Source organism: Diabrotica undecimpunctata, chromosome 10 (genome assembly GCF_040954645.1).
Source record: "Diabrotica undecimpunctata isolate CICGRU chromosome 10, icDiaUnde3, whole genome shotgun sequence".
Classification (NCBI taxonomy): domain Eukaryota; kingdom Metazoa; phylum Arthropoda; class Insecta; order Coleoptera; family Chrysomelidae; genus Diabrotica; species Diabrotica undecimpunctata.
The window spans coordinates 35,098,124-35,118,371 of NC_092812.1; the positions used below are offsets into that span (position 1 = coordinate 35,098,124).

A 20,248-nucleotide genomic window follows, 5' to 3' on the forward strand; every position below is an offset into this window, starting at 1 on the left:
GCGTTTTCTATGTTCTCGTCCTTCATCATCAATAAAGGCACCTACATTTAATATCGCGTCCATCTCCAAAAGTAAAAATTGTTCAAAAAAGTATTAGTGGTCCCCGTTCCGGTTATGGAGAACTCGATACGTTTTTACCCACCTGCGAGGGGGGTTTTAGGGGGAAGCCCGTGGGTAAAAGTGGTAAACTTTTTGAATCTTTTTTGGAGTCCCAAGATTAATATTCTCGGTAAACTTCAGCCTGTTCGTATAATTTTTAGAGGTTCAGTGGCGTTTTCGTCTCTGACGACTGGAGTAAATAACAAGCAAGAGAAATTGAGCGTTCAAGAACTAGAAGAACCATTACTAAAAGTAATAAAACAAACGCAATAAAAAATTCACTTTTGACAAGAGATATACAAACTAAGAAATAAAAAACAATCAGATAAAGGAATAATAAGAGTTACCGGAAGATTAAGGCATTAGATTAAAATTTACAATCCCAATTTTATCCTAATCATAAGTCTATCATATCCGTATATGAAACCGTCCCACTACCGCACCGTAAACTATTAAATAATATAAAGAATATGTAACTTTTAAGTATCATTAAAAGTAAGTAAAATAGATAAAAACTCACGTTCTTTTTTTTCTTCTTCTTGACTCCAACGATTCGGAATATCTAAAGGATCCGCCTCATTTGGATCTTCACATTTTCCAACAAACAATAAGGTACCATTGGGACCATCAATAAAGAACATGAACGGATGTGATACATTGAATTTTATCGTATTTTCGCCCATTTTATTACCTATGGTGACCCCTGAAAATAATATATAAAATATAAGGACATATTCATTTGCGTATTACACATTTATGGACTATTTTCAACAGATATAGCTAAAATTTTAATCATACATAATTTTTTGGTCTACTAGGTCGAGGTTGTAACGAAGTATTTTACCTACCACATAGGGTATTATTATAGGGGGTTGAAAATTGGGGACAGAAACTACTGGGGGTGGAGATAGGGCAAGCAAAATAAACGAAACTTATGCGAACGGCACTCAGGGTTTATTTGAAGTAGCTGGGTCGTGGATAAGTGAATGGCAAGGGGGTTGGATTGGGGTCACCTCTAGCTATTTAAAATAAGGACGCCGCTTCGAGGTGACAAATTGTAACGACATATGTGAGCAACAAATTGTTTTGGGGAAAAATTGTAACGAATTTATTGCTGTCTCACCACAAACAGTTACAAAAATAGACAATATAAAAATACTTTATTAATAGTTACAAAAGTAAATACAAAAATAACAAAGAGAAACACTTACTATTGTTACTGGGCTATAATTTATAGCAGAAATAAATTATTACAAATAAAAAATTATCTTTTTAAATGATGAAAGTAATTATTAATAAAAATATTTATTTTTTGCTTTTCCTTCAAAATTTAAACACAAAAGTTATCCGGATTGCACTGGGGTTTTACACAAAAATGCTGGGGATGGAAACTAGACTTCACTGGAATTTCTATGGATAGAACTGGGCTTAAACTCTATGCCACACGAACAAAAACTGCTATCACACTGCGAATTATTGAGGTTGGAAGTTGGGGCAATGGAACACAAACTTTGGAAACTTTTCTCCTTAAAAAACTGTAACAGGTAAAACTGAACACAACGGCAAAATGTGGTTATCTTTAAAAATCTCACTTAGACTGCAACCACACATTGAACTGCTACTATTAACTTCACACTGCTACACATTTTCCATGAAAAGGGACAAAAAACAAGAAAACATTTCAAATTCAACGAAAAATTTGGACTAAGCGCTGGGAGCAGTTGTCTCTGACAGCGCCTCAGCGAGAGTGATGTGATTCTTAAAAATCATTCGCTTCCCAACTTAGTATAAACAAAACATATAAACTGGAATATTTCGTTCGTTTGACAACGAAAAATATCTTAAAGCGGTTTCGATCAACAGGATAAAAAGGAAATACACATCTGTGTTTTAATACATATACGAGGGGATTTCAATATATGTATATCAAGGAATTTTAAAATGCTACAAGGTTTGGAATTATTTCTTTCTGAAAGTTATCTTTCGTTAATTTCGCTCCAGACCACAGTCTATAAGCCACGAAAACAAGGTATCGTTACAAAACACTGTTAAAGCTTATTAATCCTTAAATACTTATTAATCATTAAATATTAATCAACTTTTAACATACATGATCAAAAGTATTAAAAATATGAAATGGCCCTTTTAATGATATATATATATATATATATATATATATATATATATATATATATATATATATATATATATATATATATATTGAAAGGAGTACGACCGTCTAAATTTAAATACACAATGTGAGTGAGATTAAAATCTCACTGTAAATGAGGATTTCGGAAATTATTCGAATTTTTCTCGCCGTAAAAGCCATCCCTAAACTTCAGGAAACATTTTAAAAAAAGAATTGTTAAGATTGGTCCATGCGTTGTTGAGTTATGCGCTTACCAACACATTGTGCGATTCATTTTTATATTATAGAAGATTAATGATAATAAATAATTACCTGTTGCTGTGTAGACTTCACTTCCTTTTTCATCAACTTCTATTCCACTTTTCTGAATAATGTCAGTAATGTATAGAGTTTTTGTTAAGGTTTTGTTGGTTTGCACTATATCTGTGAAACTGGCTGTGTCTTGGAATGCTTTGTGTAGTCCAAGCTAGACATCAATAAAAAGAATATGTATTTAAATAATCCGTATACATTAAAGTATAGTAAATCTACAAAGTATGTATCTACAAAACCAATTCTTGTTTGGTTTTGAAGACCTTGTGCTACATAGTAATAAATATCTCTAAGATCGGACAGGGTGCTTATGTATCAGGAATAGTTTCACCCCTTGGATCTTTTGCTTCTTCGATAGCTCGTGGACTGTATATTTATTTCTTCTATAAGGTTGGTTGAAGGTACCTGCAGGCTCAATCGTTTAATTGGCTTACGTTCAAGGGTTGTTGCTAAGTATTGTTTGTTTAATAAAACTCACCACAGCTTAAAGACCATATATTGGTACTACCCAGACTCCAATACGTTGGAAGTTAGTTACTAGTACGAGTACAAGATTTATCTACAACTCCCTTTCTAATGTGCCGCTGCTAAATTTATAACTTTCCTTTTAAGGTCATCCTCCACGCGTTGATATGTATTGCAACGCTAATAGCTAAACACTCTCGTGTCTTAATTCGGTTAAACGTGGACAAGCATATTATTACAAACAAATATACCACCAAAGACACGAGGTCCTTTACAAATATCTGGTTAATATTTTGATATTAAACAGTCTCTGTGGGAATTCTTGGATTAGGTATTCCTAGCCCTTTCATTGCTTTGAACATTTCTCTTCTATTCACAGAGTCGTAGGCTGCTTTGTAGTCTATAAATATGTGATGATGAGCAATGCCATATTCCAGTGTTTTTTTTCCAAAATTTGTTTCAGGATTGCCATGTGATGAATTGTCGATTTACCACCTCTGAAACCAGATTGGTATTTTCCTACTATCCGTTCTGTAGTACTGTGGAAAATATTTTATACGCTGCATTTAGAAGCATAATTCCTCGGTGGTTCGAGCATTCAAAGATATCTTCTTTTTTGTGTATGGTGCAAAGTATTCCAATATTCCAATCATTAGGGAGGGATTTCTGTGTCCATATTTCTTTTATAATAGAGATTATCTATTCCGGGTGATTTGTTTCTGGCTAGTTTTTTAACTTCAAGAATCGTTGGTGGTTAATAGACCATTATGACTTCTGCATTGTCTTGTGGTTGCCTTGAATTCTTTTCTATTGATGTTAACTTTTTTATAGAATGCTCTAAATTCGTTCTCTCTGTTGAGGTTTTCTATATATTTAAGTTCCTTAAAAAATACCCTAATAATTATACGTGATTCTTGCCTACTCAAGTAAGGTATGTGTCGCCTCCTCTCTCTATCACTTTTATGATCCTTAGGCCCATTGTGTCATCAAATGCCATAGTGTGTGGACTAGTGCGCATTTCGATGCGCAGCGCATCGCCCCGCCTCGAATTTTCCCATTGGCTCTTGACCTGGAAATCCCTATTTATCGCTCGAACGGCACATATAAATATTGGCGATTTTAAGGTCAGCCAGGTCAGTCCCTCACGGGCTCTCCGAGAGCTTAGTGCTCTTGGGGCGCTGCTTCCTGCTGTTCCAATTATACTCTGTGGCTGAGATATTATTCAACTACAATCTGATGTTTTATTTCGACCTATATTTTTGTCATGTAAGAAATATCTTGTCTTTTTCAAGACAAGCCTTCAGAAGACCACGACCTGATGCTTTATTTCGACTTGGTGTACCTTTGTCATGTAAGAAATATCTTGTCTTTTTCAAGACAATTCATCAGAAGGTAAATATTTACAAGTCCATACCCAGTAAATGGACTTGGGTAGAGGAACTCTCGACTGCGATATTCGAAGCCCTCTACAGAACACCCGGAGATAACAGAAGGTGGTTAGACCCGTATTTGTTCCCCCGAGGTGACAATTGTCGACGGACCCATGATCATGCGGTGTTCTTGCATTTCGCGCGCTTTTGCTTAACTGTGAATATAGTAAAGTTTTGCATATATTTCCTCTAACACATGTCGTAGAAACTGAAACAATGACTAAATACCGTTGCAAAAGGAAAGAAGCACTATTAAAGATTATAAGAATTGTAGTTATTTTATTCCACCGTGTTGGTATCTCTTGATTGTATAGGCTTAAGTTTTCTTATTTTGGTTATTAGTACTTCTCAGTTTTATGTTTCTCTTCATCCTCATCCTTCTTTAGTGCTAGTGGTATAACTTTAGATTTGTACTTTTTCTCTGTTGTGTCTTTTTACATCGTACTGAGACTTCTCTGTTCAATTTACGGCTCAAATGACCTTGACAGTTTTACCTATCTGTGTCTCATCCAAATTAACTTTATTTCCACGAGATAACTTTTTCAGGTTTTTTCAGTATACACAAAAAGTTTTTATGAATTCCCACATACTTTCTAGACATACTATATAATAAATCATTTAATTACCTTTTGAAGAATCTTTCTCAACTTGATGTTAAAATTGAACTTGAATTTTGGAAGAGTAACCTCAACATCTGTTTCCGACATGTGGATCTTTATATTTCCTATTGTGGCCAAGTTAACATTTTTAATTAGACTATCTAATCCTCTCAAACTGTTCGGTAGGACTATAAACATGGCATAGGCACTTCCCTGTTAAATTAAATTCAATTAGTTAATTGTATGACAAATTATATCAATTTCACCACTCACTTGGTATTCCAATTTGACGATCTTCGCATCCAAATTTGAATCCTCGTAGTACAAAAATTTGTTAGTGGTAGTCATGTAATCAACTAATTTTGAGTTTTGGCCGTCTCTTACATTTTCAGCAGATGTATAGAAGACTCCGCGGGATGTCTTATTTTCAGGAAATTGATGAGTCCATGTCCCTTTGAAGTAAATGACATTGGTAATCAGCATTAGTGCCTGCGACAGATCATCTAGAAATAGAAAAAAGTAAATTTAAAAGCATGATGTAGATATAAAAAATCAACAAAAACAGCGTATTTGATATTTTATTATTATTGTAGAAAACCAGTTTTAGTTGAATGAATATAAATTTTCCATAGCTTGATCAATAAAAAACTGTCGTCCGGATAACTTACTAGCCCCAAAATATCACGTAGTTACAGTACAAATCGATGCTATAGGAACACACCACAGGAATTTGACAGCAGTTTTCTTCACAACTCTGACAGGAACAACAACTTTTACAAGAGCTTTTGCCATTAAGAACTCTATCATTCGTGTCTTCGATCATCCTTAGACTTCCGACCCTTAGATTAGAATCCATCTAATCCTTATGTCAATCCTTCTGTTATCTCCTACGAAATTTGATTCCTCTAAATCGGTTTCTATCTCTTTCAAACCATTAACGAACCTATCTACTACTATCTTTCAAAATGCTAACACTGACTGAGGGGAGAGAAGCTAAGCGCAGTATACGTGTAATAACTGTTCCAATCTTCTGCAAGTATTCCAGCCCTTCCACGCTGGATTCTACTTCGCAATTTTACTTTGTATACTTATTGTAGATGGGCATCTTCATAGCGTTTTTCCAATCGATTGAATACGCCCTGACAATAGTTTCCTGGCTTTACGAATCAATCGTAAAATATTGGCAACATCGCCTCATAAACCGCAGGGGCAAACAGCCTTTTCTTGTTCTGTCTAACAGTTGGCCTAATTAATTAAGTCTAATTAAATCTAATTAAGTCATTTCAGAAGTTGCATTGATTCTTTCATGGGTCTTCTTATAAACTTCATTTATTTTGCTGGAATCGCTATCAAATTTCTCTTCCTCACCATATTGAAAATTTGAATGTCTTCATTGGCCGATCACTTTTTTTAAGTGTTTCTATTACTTTCTTTAACTTTCAAATCAAAATCTAACACTCGCGGCCACCAGCACGATTTTTACCACAAAATGCCTATGACAGTCCATATGGGGCATCACGCCTTGACTTTCTCTATTCCTGTTGTAAGGCGTCGTAAAAACTTGGCAAGAAATTCTGTCAGATGAAAATTCGGATGAGTTTGCCGACACGTTCCTTTCGGACGAGTACCAACAAACTAATTCTAGTGAAAGTGAAAATGAATAGAGTACTCTGGAACAGAATAAGAAAAGAAAACGTGTGGCCGGAGATACCAAACCATTGAGACAATATGTATGGGAGTCCACAAGTAAAGAAAAAGAATATACGAATTTCGGAAAACATGACTGAATGGTTGTCAACGAAACTAGAAGAGAAAGTTCTCAAGAAAAAACAAGCATATCACATATGGCTTCAATCCAAAGATCCTCAAGACAGAGAAATATACGCTAAATGGAATAGAGAAGTTAAAAAAGACGTAGATAAGGCGAAAAATATAAACTGGGAGACTAAGTGTGATGAACTGGACAGATTTATGGGTGGAACAAAAGTGGCACAAGCTTGGAAAACATTAAAAGCAGTTTAGGAAAAATGGAAAAAATGAAGACAACATTTCTCTCATAAAGTTAAATGAATGGGAAGAATATTATACGAAACTGCTGAAAGAGGATAGAGTAGAGTACAGATGGGAAAAGATAAGGGAATTAATAGACAACAGAGACGAAAGACAGGAAATCCCTATAATAATATTATCTGAATTGACAGAAACCTTAAAAGAGGTTAAAAACGGAAAAGCCGCAGGGCCTGGAGACATTCCCATAGAGGTGGTTAAATATGGGCCGACTGCACTTTTAGAATTAATAGTAGACCTTTTCAATAAATGTATTTGTGGAGACCAGGAAATTCCTAAAGATTGGAATAAATCTTATATAAGCTCCATATATAAGAGAGGGAATAAAAGAGACTGTTCCAATTATAGAGGTATTAGTGTGACGAGCTCTGTGGGCCGGTTGTACGGGAGAATATTAAAGAAGAGGGTTGAAAGACAGATACAAGATATTGAAGAACAAAGCGGCTTTCGTACCGGGAGATCCTGCCTTGATAATATATTTATCCTACGACAAATAATTGAAAAGCGTGTCGAAAGAAGTAGAGAGACCCATTTGGTATTTATAGACCTTGAGAAAGCATATGATAGTGTCCTGTTAAAGAAAATGTTTGAGGTCCTCGAAAGGTCCGGATTGGATTCGACGTATATCCGAGCGATATATAAATTGTAGGAAAATGCAGTTAGTTGTGTAAAAATTGGAACCAGAACCTCAAATGAATTTAAAGTCACTAAAGGCCTAAAGCAAGGATGCTGTTTGTCACCGACACTCTTTAAAATATACGTCCAAGAAGCATTGAGGAATTGGAGAAATAAATGTAGATTTATGGGCATCGAAGTGGGACAAGAAACTCTGTATACATTGTTGTTTGCAGATGACCAGGTTGTGGTTGCAACCGATGAGGAAGATATAAATTATATGAATCGAAAATTATTTGAGGAATATGCCAAATGGGGGCTTACTGTAAACATAAGCAAAACAGAATATTTAAAAATTGGAGGAAATACCACAGATCTGAGGCTTGAAAACGCAGTCATAAAAGGCTGCAACCAGTATAAATATCTAGGAAGCATCATATCAGCAGATGGCAGAGTTAAGATAGATGTACAAAACCGAATAACCCAAGGGAAAAAATGCATCCGAATATTGAATTCATTACTGTGGTCTAATAAAATAAAGATGCATTACCAAGATGTGCCAATTACCACATATAGTGCCGAATGTTGGAAGATGACAAAGAATGAACGAGATAAAGTAGACGTTGTGGAAATGGATTATCTTAGAAGATCATGTCGAGTATCGAGAATGGAAAGAATCAGGAATGAGGAAATACGAAACCGTACAGGAATTAGAGATACTCTTTCAGATAGAATACAAGAAAGGCAATTACAATGGTATGGTCACGTGATGAGAATGGAGGAGGAGCGGTGGCCAAAGAAAGCCTTAATGTATGTTCCGCCAGAAAGAAGAAAAAGGAGAAGACCACCAAATTCCTGGAGAAGAGAAATTACAAAAACAGTGCAATCTAGAGGCTTAGAAGAGGGAGATTGGAGAGATAGGAAAAGATGGAGGCTGAAATGCGGGAAGCGGCAATCGCCGTAGGACCCCCATTATATGATGATGATGGTGACAGAAAACATGTTGATGCTGCTATAGAATCTGTCATTGCCCAACATTCTAAAGTCTCCGAACAGGAAAGGATTACCAAATTTAAAGAATAGATAATTCGAGGCCTATTAGAAGATTTTATTGTCACACCAGTCATTATGGAAAATAGTCACAAACTTAGCAATATTGGTCGTGCGGGCAGAAGACGATGTACCACGTGTTACGCAAAAATGGTAGAAGAGGAAGGAAGGCAAGTAGCACAGACGAAAGCAACCAAAACCTCATTGATATGTGATGGCTGTAAAAAATTCTATTGCCTTGACTGTTTTTTTTTTGTCATACATTCCGTGACAAAAAATTAAATTCCCTTGTATATCCCCTTGTATTTTAAATGAGTTCGAGAAGCCGCTGTTGAGCTACACAACATTTTCTGACGACCTAGCGCGTAAGTCCGTCGTATTTATACCTAAATAATAAAATTCGCGGTAATTTGGGTAAACCCTAGAAATCTATTCGAAGCAGGTGACGTCACCAGTCCGACTAGAGTTCTCTGGAAACCATTACAGGACATCTGGTTTCAATGAAAATTAGCAATTACTCGATTACTTTTTAATCCAACCACCGAATTGGTCATACGGAACAGATGGATTCACGAATGATCTGAGCCCATCCTAACAGCAGTATGTTATATATTACAGACATCCCTTATTTGAAAGTGGAACCAACGACCTTATGGAGATATTGCCCACTATGGCAAGTGAAAAGGCATACGCTAAATAAATAAGCTTGCCATACTTTACAGTGGAAAAAGACTTTTCATAATTAATGAGCTTGTATAAACACCATCAGTAATATCACCCCAAGACTAAACTAAACGTGGCCTTATGAATTAAGCAAATCGTGTCTAAACTGTAACTTTTTTCAATAAATTACGATAATCAATACTTACCGGAATTTACTATTTTGTTCACTTTACCGTGAGTAAGCTTTTCCACCCACGAATTAATTTCTTTACTAGCCTTATCGGGTTTGTTAAAGTTTGTCTTTATTATGTCAGTTCTAAAGCTTTTTTTTGCAGTATCGTTAAATTTAGGTAAAACGTATAAATCTTCATCGACAAACATCGATGTCCCAATGTTGAGCAAATATCCAGTTCTGTCGGTATTCTAAAATAATTTTTTTACATGTATGAAAGATTAACAAAGAAAAGAGTTTTAATAAATTTATAATCATTACAGTTAAATTTTATTTGGCATTGGAGTATCACTTCATGTAGCATGAGTGAAGAGTTAACAAAAAATAAAATACCTTAAGAAATTTTTTATATAAATAATTATTAAATAAAAGGTTGAAGACATACAGGGTGAGTTTTTAGTGTGAGTCAATAATTTCATTATGGTACAGAATATCCAAAAGTTATTTAAAAAAAATGTACTGTAACAAAACATGTAACAGAAAAAAAAATGTGGGAAATTGACAATTTGTTGGATGATATCGAACCAATTATTATAAATATCAATAACGGAGATAGTGATGACAGTGACGATAATAATGATGATGGTGCTAGTGAAGCAGAAACTAAATGTGACAGCGATTGACAGAAAAAGGAACTAAATATAATGGTCTACAATTACGATTACTTACACGCGAAATTAAATTCAATGACTTCTTTTATTTTCAACTTATGTATTAGTTTTATTTTCGGATATTTCTACGTTTTGTTACTACCAACATATACAGTGCGGTTTTTAAAAGTCCTTCCGCCCTTAACTTTTGAACGGAACAATACATAAATAAAATGTTTCTTTATATTTTAGTTTTAATTTATTCGATTTTATTTAAATCTATAAACAAATGGTTTGTATCGTTAGCACATACTGTAGAATTAAAAACAAACTGCTTGTGTGACATAAATAAAAGGCATTTCTTAATTTCTATTTTATTTTAATTAAACCCAAGTATGTTGTAGCAAATATTTTTTATGGTTGAGAACCACTGACAGAAGGAAGCCAGGCAGGGTCGTTAGTGGGCGTTAGTGCTTAATCTACGCTCAACACAAAAGATGGATTAGGCTAAATAGTAAGAAGTGACGTTTATTTTAATACAAGTTTGCAAAGAAGTATGGCATCGAGGTTGTGCATTTACCCTGTACAGACTAGTCACTTTGAGGCTGTTCTGCTGAATCTGTTTTTACTTTTAATATAAAGTGTAACACAAAGTAGCTATTTTGTTTAAACTTTTTTAAGAAAAGCTCGAGGCTCTGCTAATAGTTATCTCTCTCAGTCAACACAGGCTGTCCTTGTTGTCGATATCAGGTATATAGCCTACACTCTCTCGGTAGGACAGTAGGCTCATAAATAATGTTGAAACGAAAACGAAAATTTAGTGCTTATTTAATGGACAAAGTTTATTCAGATTCAGACTATTGACAAACCAGAGTTTTTACAATGGGTAGTTCAAGAAAAAGTCGATGATAATTGGCGGCGTAATTGGTAATAACCTAAATAATTGGCGTAATAACCTAAATGGTAGACGCTTGTAATAAGTACGTTAAGTACGTATATTCACTTGAACTGAACCTTTAGCACTAAAAGAAACAGGTATATGAACGAGATCTACGGACAAAATAATAGCCAGATGTTTTTCAAAGCCACGTGGGTAGAGGGAAATATTTTCAGAATAGTATCTTCTTCTTTATGTGCCGTCTTCTACCGAAGGTTGGCGACCATAAAACGATAGGTTTCTCTGTTTTGTGCCGCATGTATTATGTTCGCAGCTTCTGGTATTTGAAACCATTCTCTCAAGTTTCTCAGCCAGGATTTCTTCTTTCTGCCCAAACGTCTTCTACCTTCAATCTTGCCTTCCACGATAAGCTGTAGCAGACTGTACTTATCATTACGGAACACATGGCCAGGTATGACGCTTTCCTCCTTTTAACAGTTGTTAACAATCCCACCTCTTTACCCATTCGTCTTAATACCTCTGTGTTGGTCACTCTGTCTGTCCAAGGTATTCTCAGTATGCGTCGATACAGCCACATTTCTAGAGCCGCTAACTTCTTTATAGTTGCTGCTGTTAACGTCCACCCTTCAACTCCGTAAAGTAGCATAGAGAGTACGTAGCATTTCGTGGCGCGCCATCGGAGGTTAACGCTTAGGTGGCAGTTGCTTAAGAGCTTTCTCATTTTTGATGGATTTGGATCTTGCTATTTCAATTCAGATCTTAATCTCTACGTCTGGGTCCCACTTATCATTTACTGTATATCCCAGATATTTAAATCGGTATACTCTTTCAACACGTTCGGCTTCAATATTCAGGTCGATATGTTGAATGTTCTTTTTACTGATCACCATAAATTTAGTATAATACACACAACGCAAAAGTCTAGGGATATTTTTATAAATAGACGTATTTTGTTTATGTGTAATCAACTTAAAAAAACTTATACAAAATTTGTAGTTTAAATTGTTGTTTAATATGTCAAAAACCATAAATTGCAAAAAACAGAAAATTGGAGCAAAAAAAATATATTGCAAATCACCCATCTTTCAAATACCACCATAAAATGTTAAAAATACGAAATATAAACTTAAAATAAAGTATGGCCACCACGTTGGTTTATCACAGCTCTACATCTACTGTTCATGCTCCGAATCACATTGTTAATATCTGCTTGAGTTAGTTGTGTCCATTGTTCTCTCACAAGCTCTTTTAATTGAAATTTATTGTAGATATTGCCCATATATGGAGTAATTCTTCGTTGGAGCATGTCCCATACATGCTCAATGGGATTCAAGTCCGGTGATTGTGCTGGCCACGGAAATACATCAATACCCTCGTTATCCAACCAGTTTGTTACAATATGCGCAACATGTGGCCGAGCGTTATCATGCATAAAGTAAAAAAATTTCTCCAACAGCAGCAGCAAACGGGCGCACAACAGGTTCAAGAATAGTGTCCAAATATTGCTGACTTGTGAGAAAGCCACGTGAGAAAATGAGGTCAGTTCTTCCGTCAACCATGATTCCGCCCCATAAAATTAATGTACCACCTCTGTATGTATACACTTCTTGAAGATGTCGTAATCGTTCTCCATTTCCGAGTCGCCTCTAAACTCTTGTCCGACGAGAATCTGGATAAAATCCATATCTAGACTCGTCACTAAACAAAACTGTGGCACAGTCATTGTCAGTCCAATTCTGAAACTCTTGAAATCAGGTTAATCTTGCAGCGCGATTGCCTCTAGATAGAGGTGGACATCTCAGTGGTCGCCGACTACGAAGATTGGCTTCATGGAGACGATTCCTCACAGTACTGCTGCTAATTGTTACATTATGTGCAAGCTGTAATTCATTAACCAGCTCGGGTGCTGTAATTGTTGGCTGCCTTCTGGCATTTAAAATTAAATATCGGTCTTGAGCGACGGTTATAGAGCGACCACATCCTGGATGTTGCTCGGCTGGACTCCCAGTGTCTCTAAACCGACGCCACAAACGACTTACGACGCTTTGGGAGACACCCAGCTGGTCAGCAACTTGAGTTTGTCGCATACCAGCTTGAAGGAGGCTCACGGCTCTATTCATATCATCCAACGTTAAATGTTGTCGTTGCATGGTAAAAAGACAATATCTTTAACTCACCCATTAAGCAAGAATGGTATAAAGTGACAAAAATTAAAAACAAACAAAACATAAAAATGTCGATTTTTTTGTCCCTTATAAAAAACATTCTAAAACACGTATTGCTATCAGTTTTACAATTTTTTTTTGATAAGATGTGAGTGTCTGTATCAACAATTATAGTACAAGCAAATTTATATGGTCATGAAATTTCTGTCATTGGTATTGTCAAATTATTAAAATATCCTTAGACTTTTGCGTTGTGTGTATATATAAAAGAGACACAAATAAGTATTTATACTTGTCTTAAGTACCTGACATGTATATGTACGTGGCTTACATATGTGCATATCATGTATTACATGACTCTTAGAATCGCGATATCTCAGGAATGGTAACTCTTAGGAAAAAAATCATAAAGACCATTTTTGTAGAAAATTTTAAGATCTACAACTTTGGTTAAAGATTTATTTTTGATAAAACTTACCGTCTTCGAGAAAAATCCAAAAAACCTCAAATTTTGACCTTTGACTCAGAATAACTTTTGCACACATAAGATCAATTAGGATTTTTAAAACTTTATTTGTAATGGTAAACCCCAGCTCTTCACCAATATTTGGCTTTCCGGGAATTTTTGTTATTTGAACCCTATCTTTTATGTCTAAATTGACCGGATTAATATTGATACAGTCAGAAGTACAGAAAAATAACTCGTTAAATACCCTGTATAGTAGTGTCAAACGCAATATTGTATAAACAGGGGTTAAGAGAGGAATCTAAATATGAAAAAATATACAGGATGTCCTATTTAAAAAAATTGTATGTTTGCTTTCATCGTTTGAATTAGAGTCCTAGGTTAGGACTCTAGACACTTGGTTATAACTGTGTACTTACATAAAGGGCAGCTATAACTTCGTTGTAATTGTTCTTTACATATTGTTTAGTGGCATTCCCTAAAATTTTTTGGAATTCCCTTTCTGCCTGTCCAGTAGATCCTTGATATAATAGGGCTAATATAATTTTCAGGCTGATGGGAGATATCAGTACGTTTTTATTCTGGTTTGATAGTTCCTTAAATTAAAAATTTACATGTATATTATTTCTAAAATATCCTGTATTTACTATACCTGTAACAGTCTCAAATCAAGAGTATCTGTAAAAACCGAATTATAAAATTCAGGAAAACTGTTGTCGTACATGTCTCCGGCAGAGATCTGACTAGATAAGCAGAACAATAAACCTGCAACAAATAATTCCCAAATTTAAGTATTCAAGAAAACATACAAAAATATATTTTCGTAAATAGGTTAATTGATATTATTTGCAAATATAAGATACAGTGAGTCCGGACGTGGTAATATTTACTAGATAAAAGCCACCAAGTTGTGCAGATTCAGATAAGACTATTTTAGTTCGATATTTAGGACAACTGTTGAAAAGAAATGATTTAGATAAGAAAATAATCTCATGTTATTAAAGTTTATAACCATAAGAATAAAATATATACGTAGTAAATCGGGTATCATCTACAGAATACATTTTCGTTTGTCTTGGCCTCTACTTTGTTACTCTCAGAGTATCCAGGGCCGAGCCGTGCCGGAGTGCAAGGGGTGCGTGGCACCCGGGCTGCGCTCGGCTGGGGGCGGCAAAATTTACCCAAAAATATACAAATATAAATATCAAAAAAATAAAATCAAAACGTCAAGCAAGCAAAGTGCAAAAAAATAACTAGCCAAATAGTTGCTATTAGGAAGATAGCGCGGCCTTTCCCTTTGATATATAATATACATTAGTATAATAAAAACAATAGTACCAAAATTGTGCGTAGCTGGCGCTGACCATTACATGCAACATGACCTATTACATGCAACGGCGGCGACGTTAGAGAATTCCCCGATATTTTCGGGATATCCCGATACTATCGGGGAATTATTATTTCGGGTCGAAATCTATAAGTGTTTCTTTGTTTTCTTTCATGCGAGTAAGTTTTATCGAAATATTGTTGCGAATTTAATGACAAGTTGCCTATTAGAGTGATTTTTTTAATAATTTCTGTTATACATTATATTATTACTGTTATCAGTGTATTGTGAATGGTAAGTTTATTCCAAATAGCTTTTTATTACCTACATATCGACTGGTGCAACGAAGACTGTAGTAACTCATTTTTTATGTAATTGAGATAATTATAAAAATGTATTTACACTGTTACCAAAATTCATTAATCTATTAAATGGATGTTTTTATAGCATTAAGTGATACTTTTAATAATGATCTTACAAGGGTAAAACAGATTTAAGACAGAAATGGTCATAAGTGACTTTTGAATGAGTTACTATAGTTTTCGATGGAGATATTTTTAAAGTAATAAATACCAGAATTATTTGTTTCTTAACTTTATTTATATAAAATGCTACATTTTGAAGAAGCTACTGATATAATTTGCAGTTTTATATTTTAATTCAATTTTCCTCATCCGACTCTTCTTCGCTCTCAACTGAATCAACTTCGAGCTCGACTTTAGGAGGTACATAACTCTTTGAATTAAGATTTTTATAAAATCCATGGTACATTGTGGGTATTTTGCCGGTATTACACAGCCACAGTAATCCTTTTAGCTTTTTTTCTTCAATTGGTAATGGTGCATCATACAGTTTCGGTGGAAATTTGATAGTAGTGGAAGGCCGTCCTCTGCATTTTCGATTTAATTTTATGTCACAACCTCTAAAACCATCATCGAATTCGTATTTAAACATTATAGAATTTTGGTGTTCATGCGAAAATTTTATTTCTCGTATTTTGCTAACTTTTATTGATTTCTTTTCGTTGTCAAGTTTCCAATTCTCGGTATCAGTCAGTTTTTTAAAATTAAAAAAATTATCTTGGGACATTTCCGTAACATCATAAACTCTTCCTGTAGTTTTAGCCATTCTAATTAATGTAACCCACTGTTCTGGCACATATACAACCGATTGCCTTTTCTTTGCATTTTCGATAACAGCATGCATACTGTCACCCTCGTTCTGAGTGTGCCCTTTTTCCAGAAATCTGTGAACAATATCAATATGAAAATGAGCAGCAGCAAAAGCAAACATCGAAAACACAAAACGATTCCTATTTTGTCCCCCACAGTTGTCTGAGTAGAATATTATCGTTTTAACACTTTGTTGTGCCTTGAGATCTAAAAATTTCCAGAGGCAACTGGCAATTTCATTAGAACCTCTTTTAGCCACCTGCTCGTGCCATACATAGCAGTAACCCTGATTATTTCCAACATCATAAACTGTAAAGTTATATGTAGAGTATTTGCTTTTGTAGTAAAAATCACTTACGTTAGACAAAGGGGTAGCTAAAACCTTTTGAAGGTCAAAGCAAGCCACACACAAGCTCTTATCATCTAGTGCAAGCTGTTTGTCTATGTTTTTTAAGTTTCTGATAACTTCTTTGTTTTTCATATGGGACTCATATTGTTCGAGCAATTTTGCTTTTTCAGCATCCCTAGCCATATTAAAAACAGAACAAACAGTACACTGGTCCTTTTTTGGTTTAAAGAACCCAATATTGAACTGTTCATTGAAAATATCTCTATACTGGCATGACGTGGCAGCTGTAGTGATGTTATTTTTTTCGCAATGCTCGTTGTACAATCAGTACATTTTCTGGATAGTTAGCCCTTCTTCAAGGTACATCTTCATCGTATTCTTACGGGTATAATGGGAAGGTACTACAGGAAACTGATTTATGTGATTTTTTACGTTGTCTATAAGTTCTGGTGATAGTTTATGTGGTCTGTTAGTGTGCTTTCCACGTTTATCTTCCTCTAATGATCCACCATCTTTCAGTTTCCTTAATGCTGTAGTGATCCAAGTTTCTGAAACGTTAAGGGTTTCCAAAAACAGTTTTGCAAACACGTTGTTTTTCATTGCGAATGTAGAAGTAATATTCTCGAGAGTAATTTCTTCGAGACCGTTGTTCTGCAGTAATAGTTACTTGTTTTTTGGCAACCTGTCTCACATGACGAGCAATAAAATCCCACTTTCTCGTATGATCTTTTAACTTCCAAAATTCATTGAAAAAAAGGTCTCTATCTTCTTTAGCTATTTTGGTAGCACATTTTAGTCTACATGTGTTTGCGCATGGTGCACCCATCTGTCTTCCTTTAATTTGAATACCTTTTCGATTTTCATGTTCAAGTCCCAGGTTTAGACTTGTTTTAGATTTTTCATCCGCCCACTTACTAACGTCTCTAATTCTTTTCCTACTTACTCTCTCTATATTGCCTCTGCTTCTTCTCTTTCTATTTGTGGTTGCTTCAGTTATATTCTTATTAGGTTCAATTATTACTTCAGGGATGTTTTTGTCTTCTGTCGGAATGTAATCTGGGTCAGTATCAGAGTCTGCATGAAATGGTTCCTCATCGCTTTCCTTCTCAATTATTTCATTTTCATTCCTATTGGCTTCATTCTCTTACTCTTACAAGCTTACTAAAATTAAACAAAAATGAGGTAAATGCCTACGTAATATTTTTTCATGCGGAATTTAAACCAACCTGTAGAACATTCAGGATTAATCAGTCTCGTGGTCACCAGGATCCTCATTCGCCTTTTTGTATTTGCTTTCTTCTACAATACTTTCAGCAATATGTTTACCTTAAAAAATAAGTAGGTTTTTACTTTGCTGTTATTATTTTAAATGAAGTTTATTATACATTTACCTTCAAAAGAACGATAAGAAATATCCGTTTCAGTGTTTTTATACGCTTTCTCAGCTAATTCCAATATTAACTCACTTCTGGAACACATTATGGCAATTATAACAAAACTAAACTTTTGGACATAACCTTAAACTAACGCAGAATACCGTAGTAACTCATGTTACGATACCTATGCTATCGCCTCAGATAACAACGAAGACTATTGTAACTCAAGATACAATGATTTTCTACGGTTGTTTTTCATAAATCGGAGATACTATAAAACTCTTACACGTAATATTGGTTGCATAACTACGTTTACTGAGATACGATTCTTTCCTGGGGAAGATATCATTATGTTTTATTGTTTTGCGCTCGTAACTCAAAAAGTGGAAAATTTGAGTTACTACAGTCTTCGTTGGACCAGTCGATATATTCTATTAAGATAAAGTAGTATTTTGCACTTTTTACTGATTTAATTTTTTTTTTTTTCATAAAAAATTTCCGGTCTTTATTTTTGTTTAAATTATAAACTGTTATTTACTGATTTAGATGGCTGATGGTAGAAAGAGACTTTATGGTTCACAATATCGAAAAAGAAGGATAGAAAAAGAGGAAGACCACAAGCGATTAGCTGGCTCACTAAAAAAGTTTTTTGTATCCATGACGAGTACGCATCCTCAACCTTTAACAAGCCAGTAACAAGCCTCCGGGTGTATTGGTCCCGGAGATACGTTATAGTGTAGTTTTGACATTGATTTTGTTTCATGTTTTCATCTTGATGTATACATTATTCTCTCACCTTTCGTTTAACGCTTCATACGTTGCAATCGGACCAATAGACCCTGAGATACGTTATAGTGCCGTTTTGGCATTGATTTTGTTGCTTGTTTTTCATCTTTATGCATTCATTACCCCCTCCTCTTTCATTTGACACCTCATACGTTGCAATCGGACCAATAGATCCGGAGATACGTTATAGTGCCGTTTTGACTATGCCGCCATCTTTTGTTTTTTCTCTCTACGTGTTCCCCGTCCCCTTCCCGTTCGTTTGACACCTCATACGTCGCGATCCGACGAGCGGTCGCGCCTCCACTTCGAAAAGCGTCAAAAATGACCAGAATGGACCTTAGATTTTCTTATGGAGATTTACATGGGAAAATGACCTGTTTTGCGCTCGAACTCTCCTAGCCCCTTTACTCAAGCCATGCCCTAGATGTTCAACCTTTTAAATTAAGTGAAAACGATGCAGAAGAACAGGATCAAAATATATAGACCGCCGAAAACATTACACTAGACCAGGATGCAACGAATACTCCCTCATCAAATAATAAACCGAAACCGCAGATATTGATGTAAGTGGAGAGCAATTTAAAGATCCAGCATATTGGCCAGAAGTATTGTCATATCAGTAGGTTATGATTACGGTCACGAGGCTCTAGGCACAATGTATGGAGACTCTTTGTCAGTTGTCACTACTTGTCAACGTTTGTTAGAACATGAATTCTTGGAGACCAGGTAGAGAATGGAGACCAGGTAAAATTCTGGAAAAAGTAGATGAGGCACCCAGATCTTATTAAGTGCAGAAAGAAAATGGGAAAGTGGTCAGGCGAAACAGTTATCACTTGAGACCTTCCCTAGTTAAAGCGGAAATTAAGAAGAATACTGATTTTGCACATAATGATAGATCATTAAACTCCTCATCTGGAAATCAGAGTTGTGGAGTAGAGGAACCTTCAACCTCCCAGATGAATGCTGAAAATAGGCTCCATTGCGTTTTAAGGACTATCAAATGTAAGGGGAAAGATGTCATATCAGTAGGTTATGATTACGGTCACGAGGCTCTAGGCACAATGTATGGAGACTCTTTGTCAGTTGTCACTACTTGTCAACGTTTGTTAGAACATGGATTCTTGGAGACTTTGTTAAAAAGAATGTTTAAATAAATGTATTAAACTCAATGAAATATTATTACTAGTATTGGCAAATAATATTAGACTAACAATTTTAGACATAAGTTCAGTACAATTAAAAAATATTATTTATTCTGTAAATAACTTAAACAGATCTTTTAGCTCTACTTCGTAAAAAAGTTAATGAATAATGAAAAAGTAACTAGAAACTGGCTACTGCTTTTCCTGCAAATTATTGTTTCTTCTAATAGATTTAGCGATAATAATGGTTTTAGGGACTGGCAACACTTGTCTCGGGCTTTAGAAAGATACAA

At 35.1% G+C, this 20,248-nt stretch overlaps 1 protein-coding gene and 1 long non-coding RNA gene across 2 annotated transcripts in view; both read right to left on the reverse strand.

Moving 5' to 3' along the window:
- The window catches only part of LOC140451833 (uncharacterized), a 68,017-nt gene that overhangs the window by 43,779 nt on the left and 3,990 nt on the right, over positions 1 to 20,248 (reverse strand). Inside the window, exons 2-8 of the mRNA XM_072545732.1 lie at positions 14,456 to 14,568; positions 14,223 to 14,399; positions 9,659 to 9,875; positions 5,331 to 5,560; positions 5,085 to 5,270; positions 2,564 to 2,717; positions 620 to 802 (exon numbers count right to left, since the gene is read on the reverse strand). Of these exons, the coding sequence (XP_072401833.1) occupies positions 620 to 802; positions 2,564 to 2,717; positions 5,085 to 5,270; positions 5,331 to 5,560; positions 9,659 to 9,875; positions 14,223 to 14,399; positions 14,456 to 14,568 (1,260 nt within the window). The remainder of the gene's footprint in view (positions 1 to 619; positions 803 to 2,563; positions 2,718 to 5,084; positions 5,271 to 5,330; positions 5,561 to 9,658; positions 9,876 to 14,222; positions 14,400 to 14,455; positions 14,569 to 20,248) is intronic.
- Positions 17,235 to 18,447, reverse strand: LOC140451834 (uncharacterized). The gene is made up of 3 exons (XR_011952097.1): positions 18,043 to 18,447; positions 17,878 to 17,977; positions 17,235 to 17,812 (listed from the first exon to the last, which is right to left on the reverse strand). It is a non-coding gene; the product is annotated as an uncharacterized lncRNA (long non-coding RNA).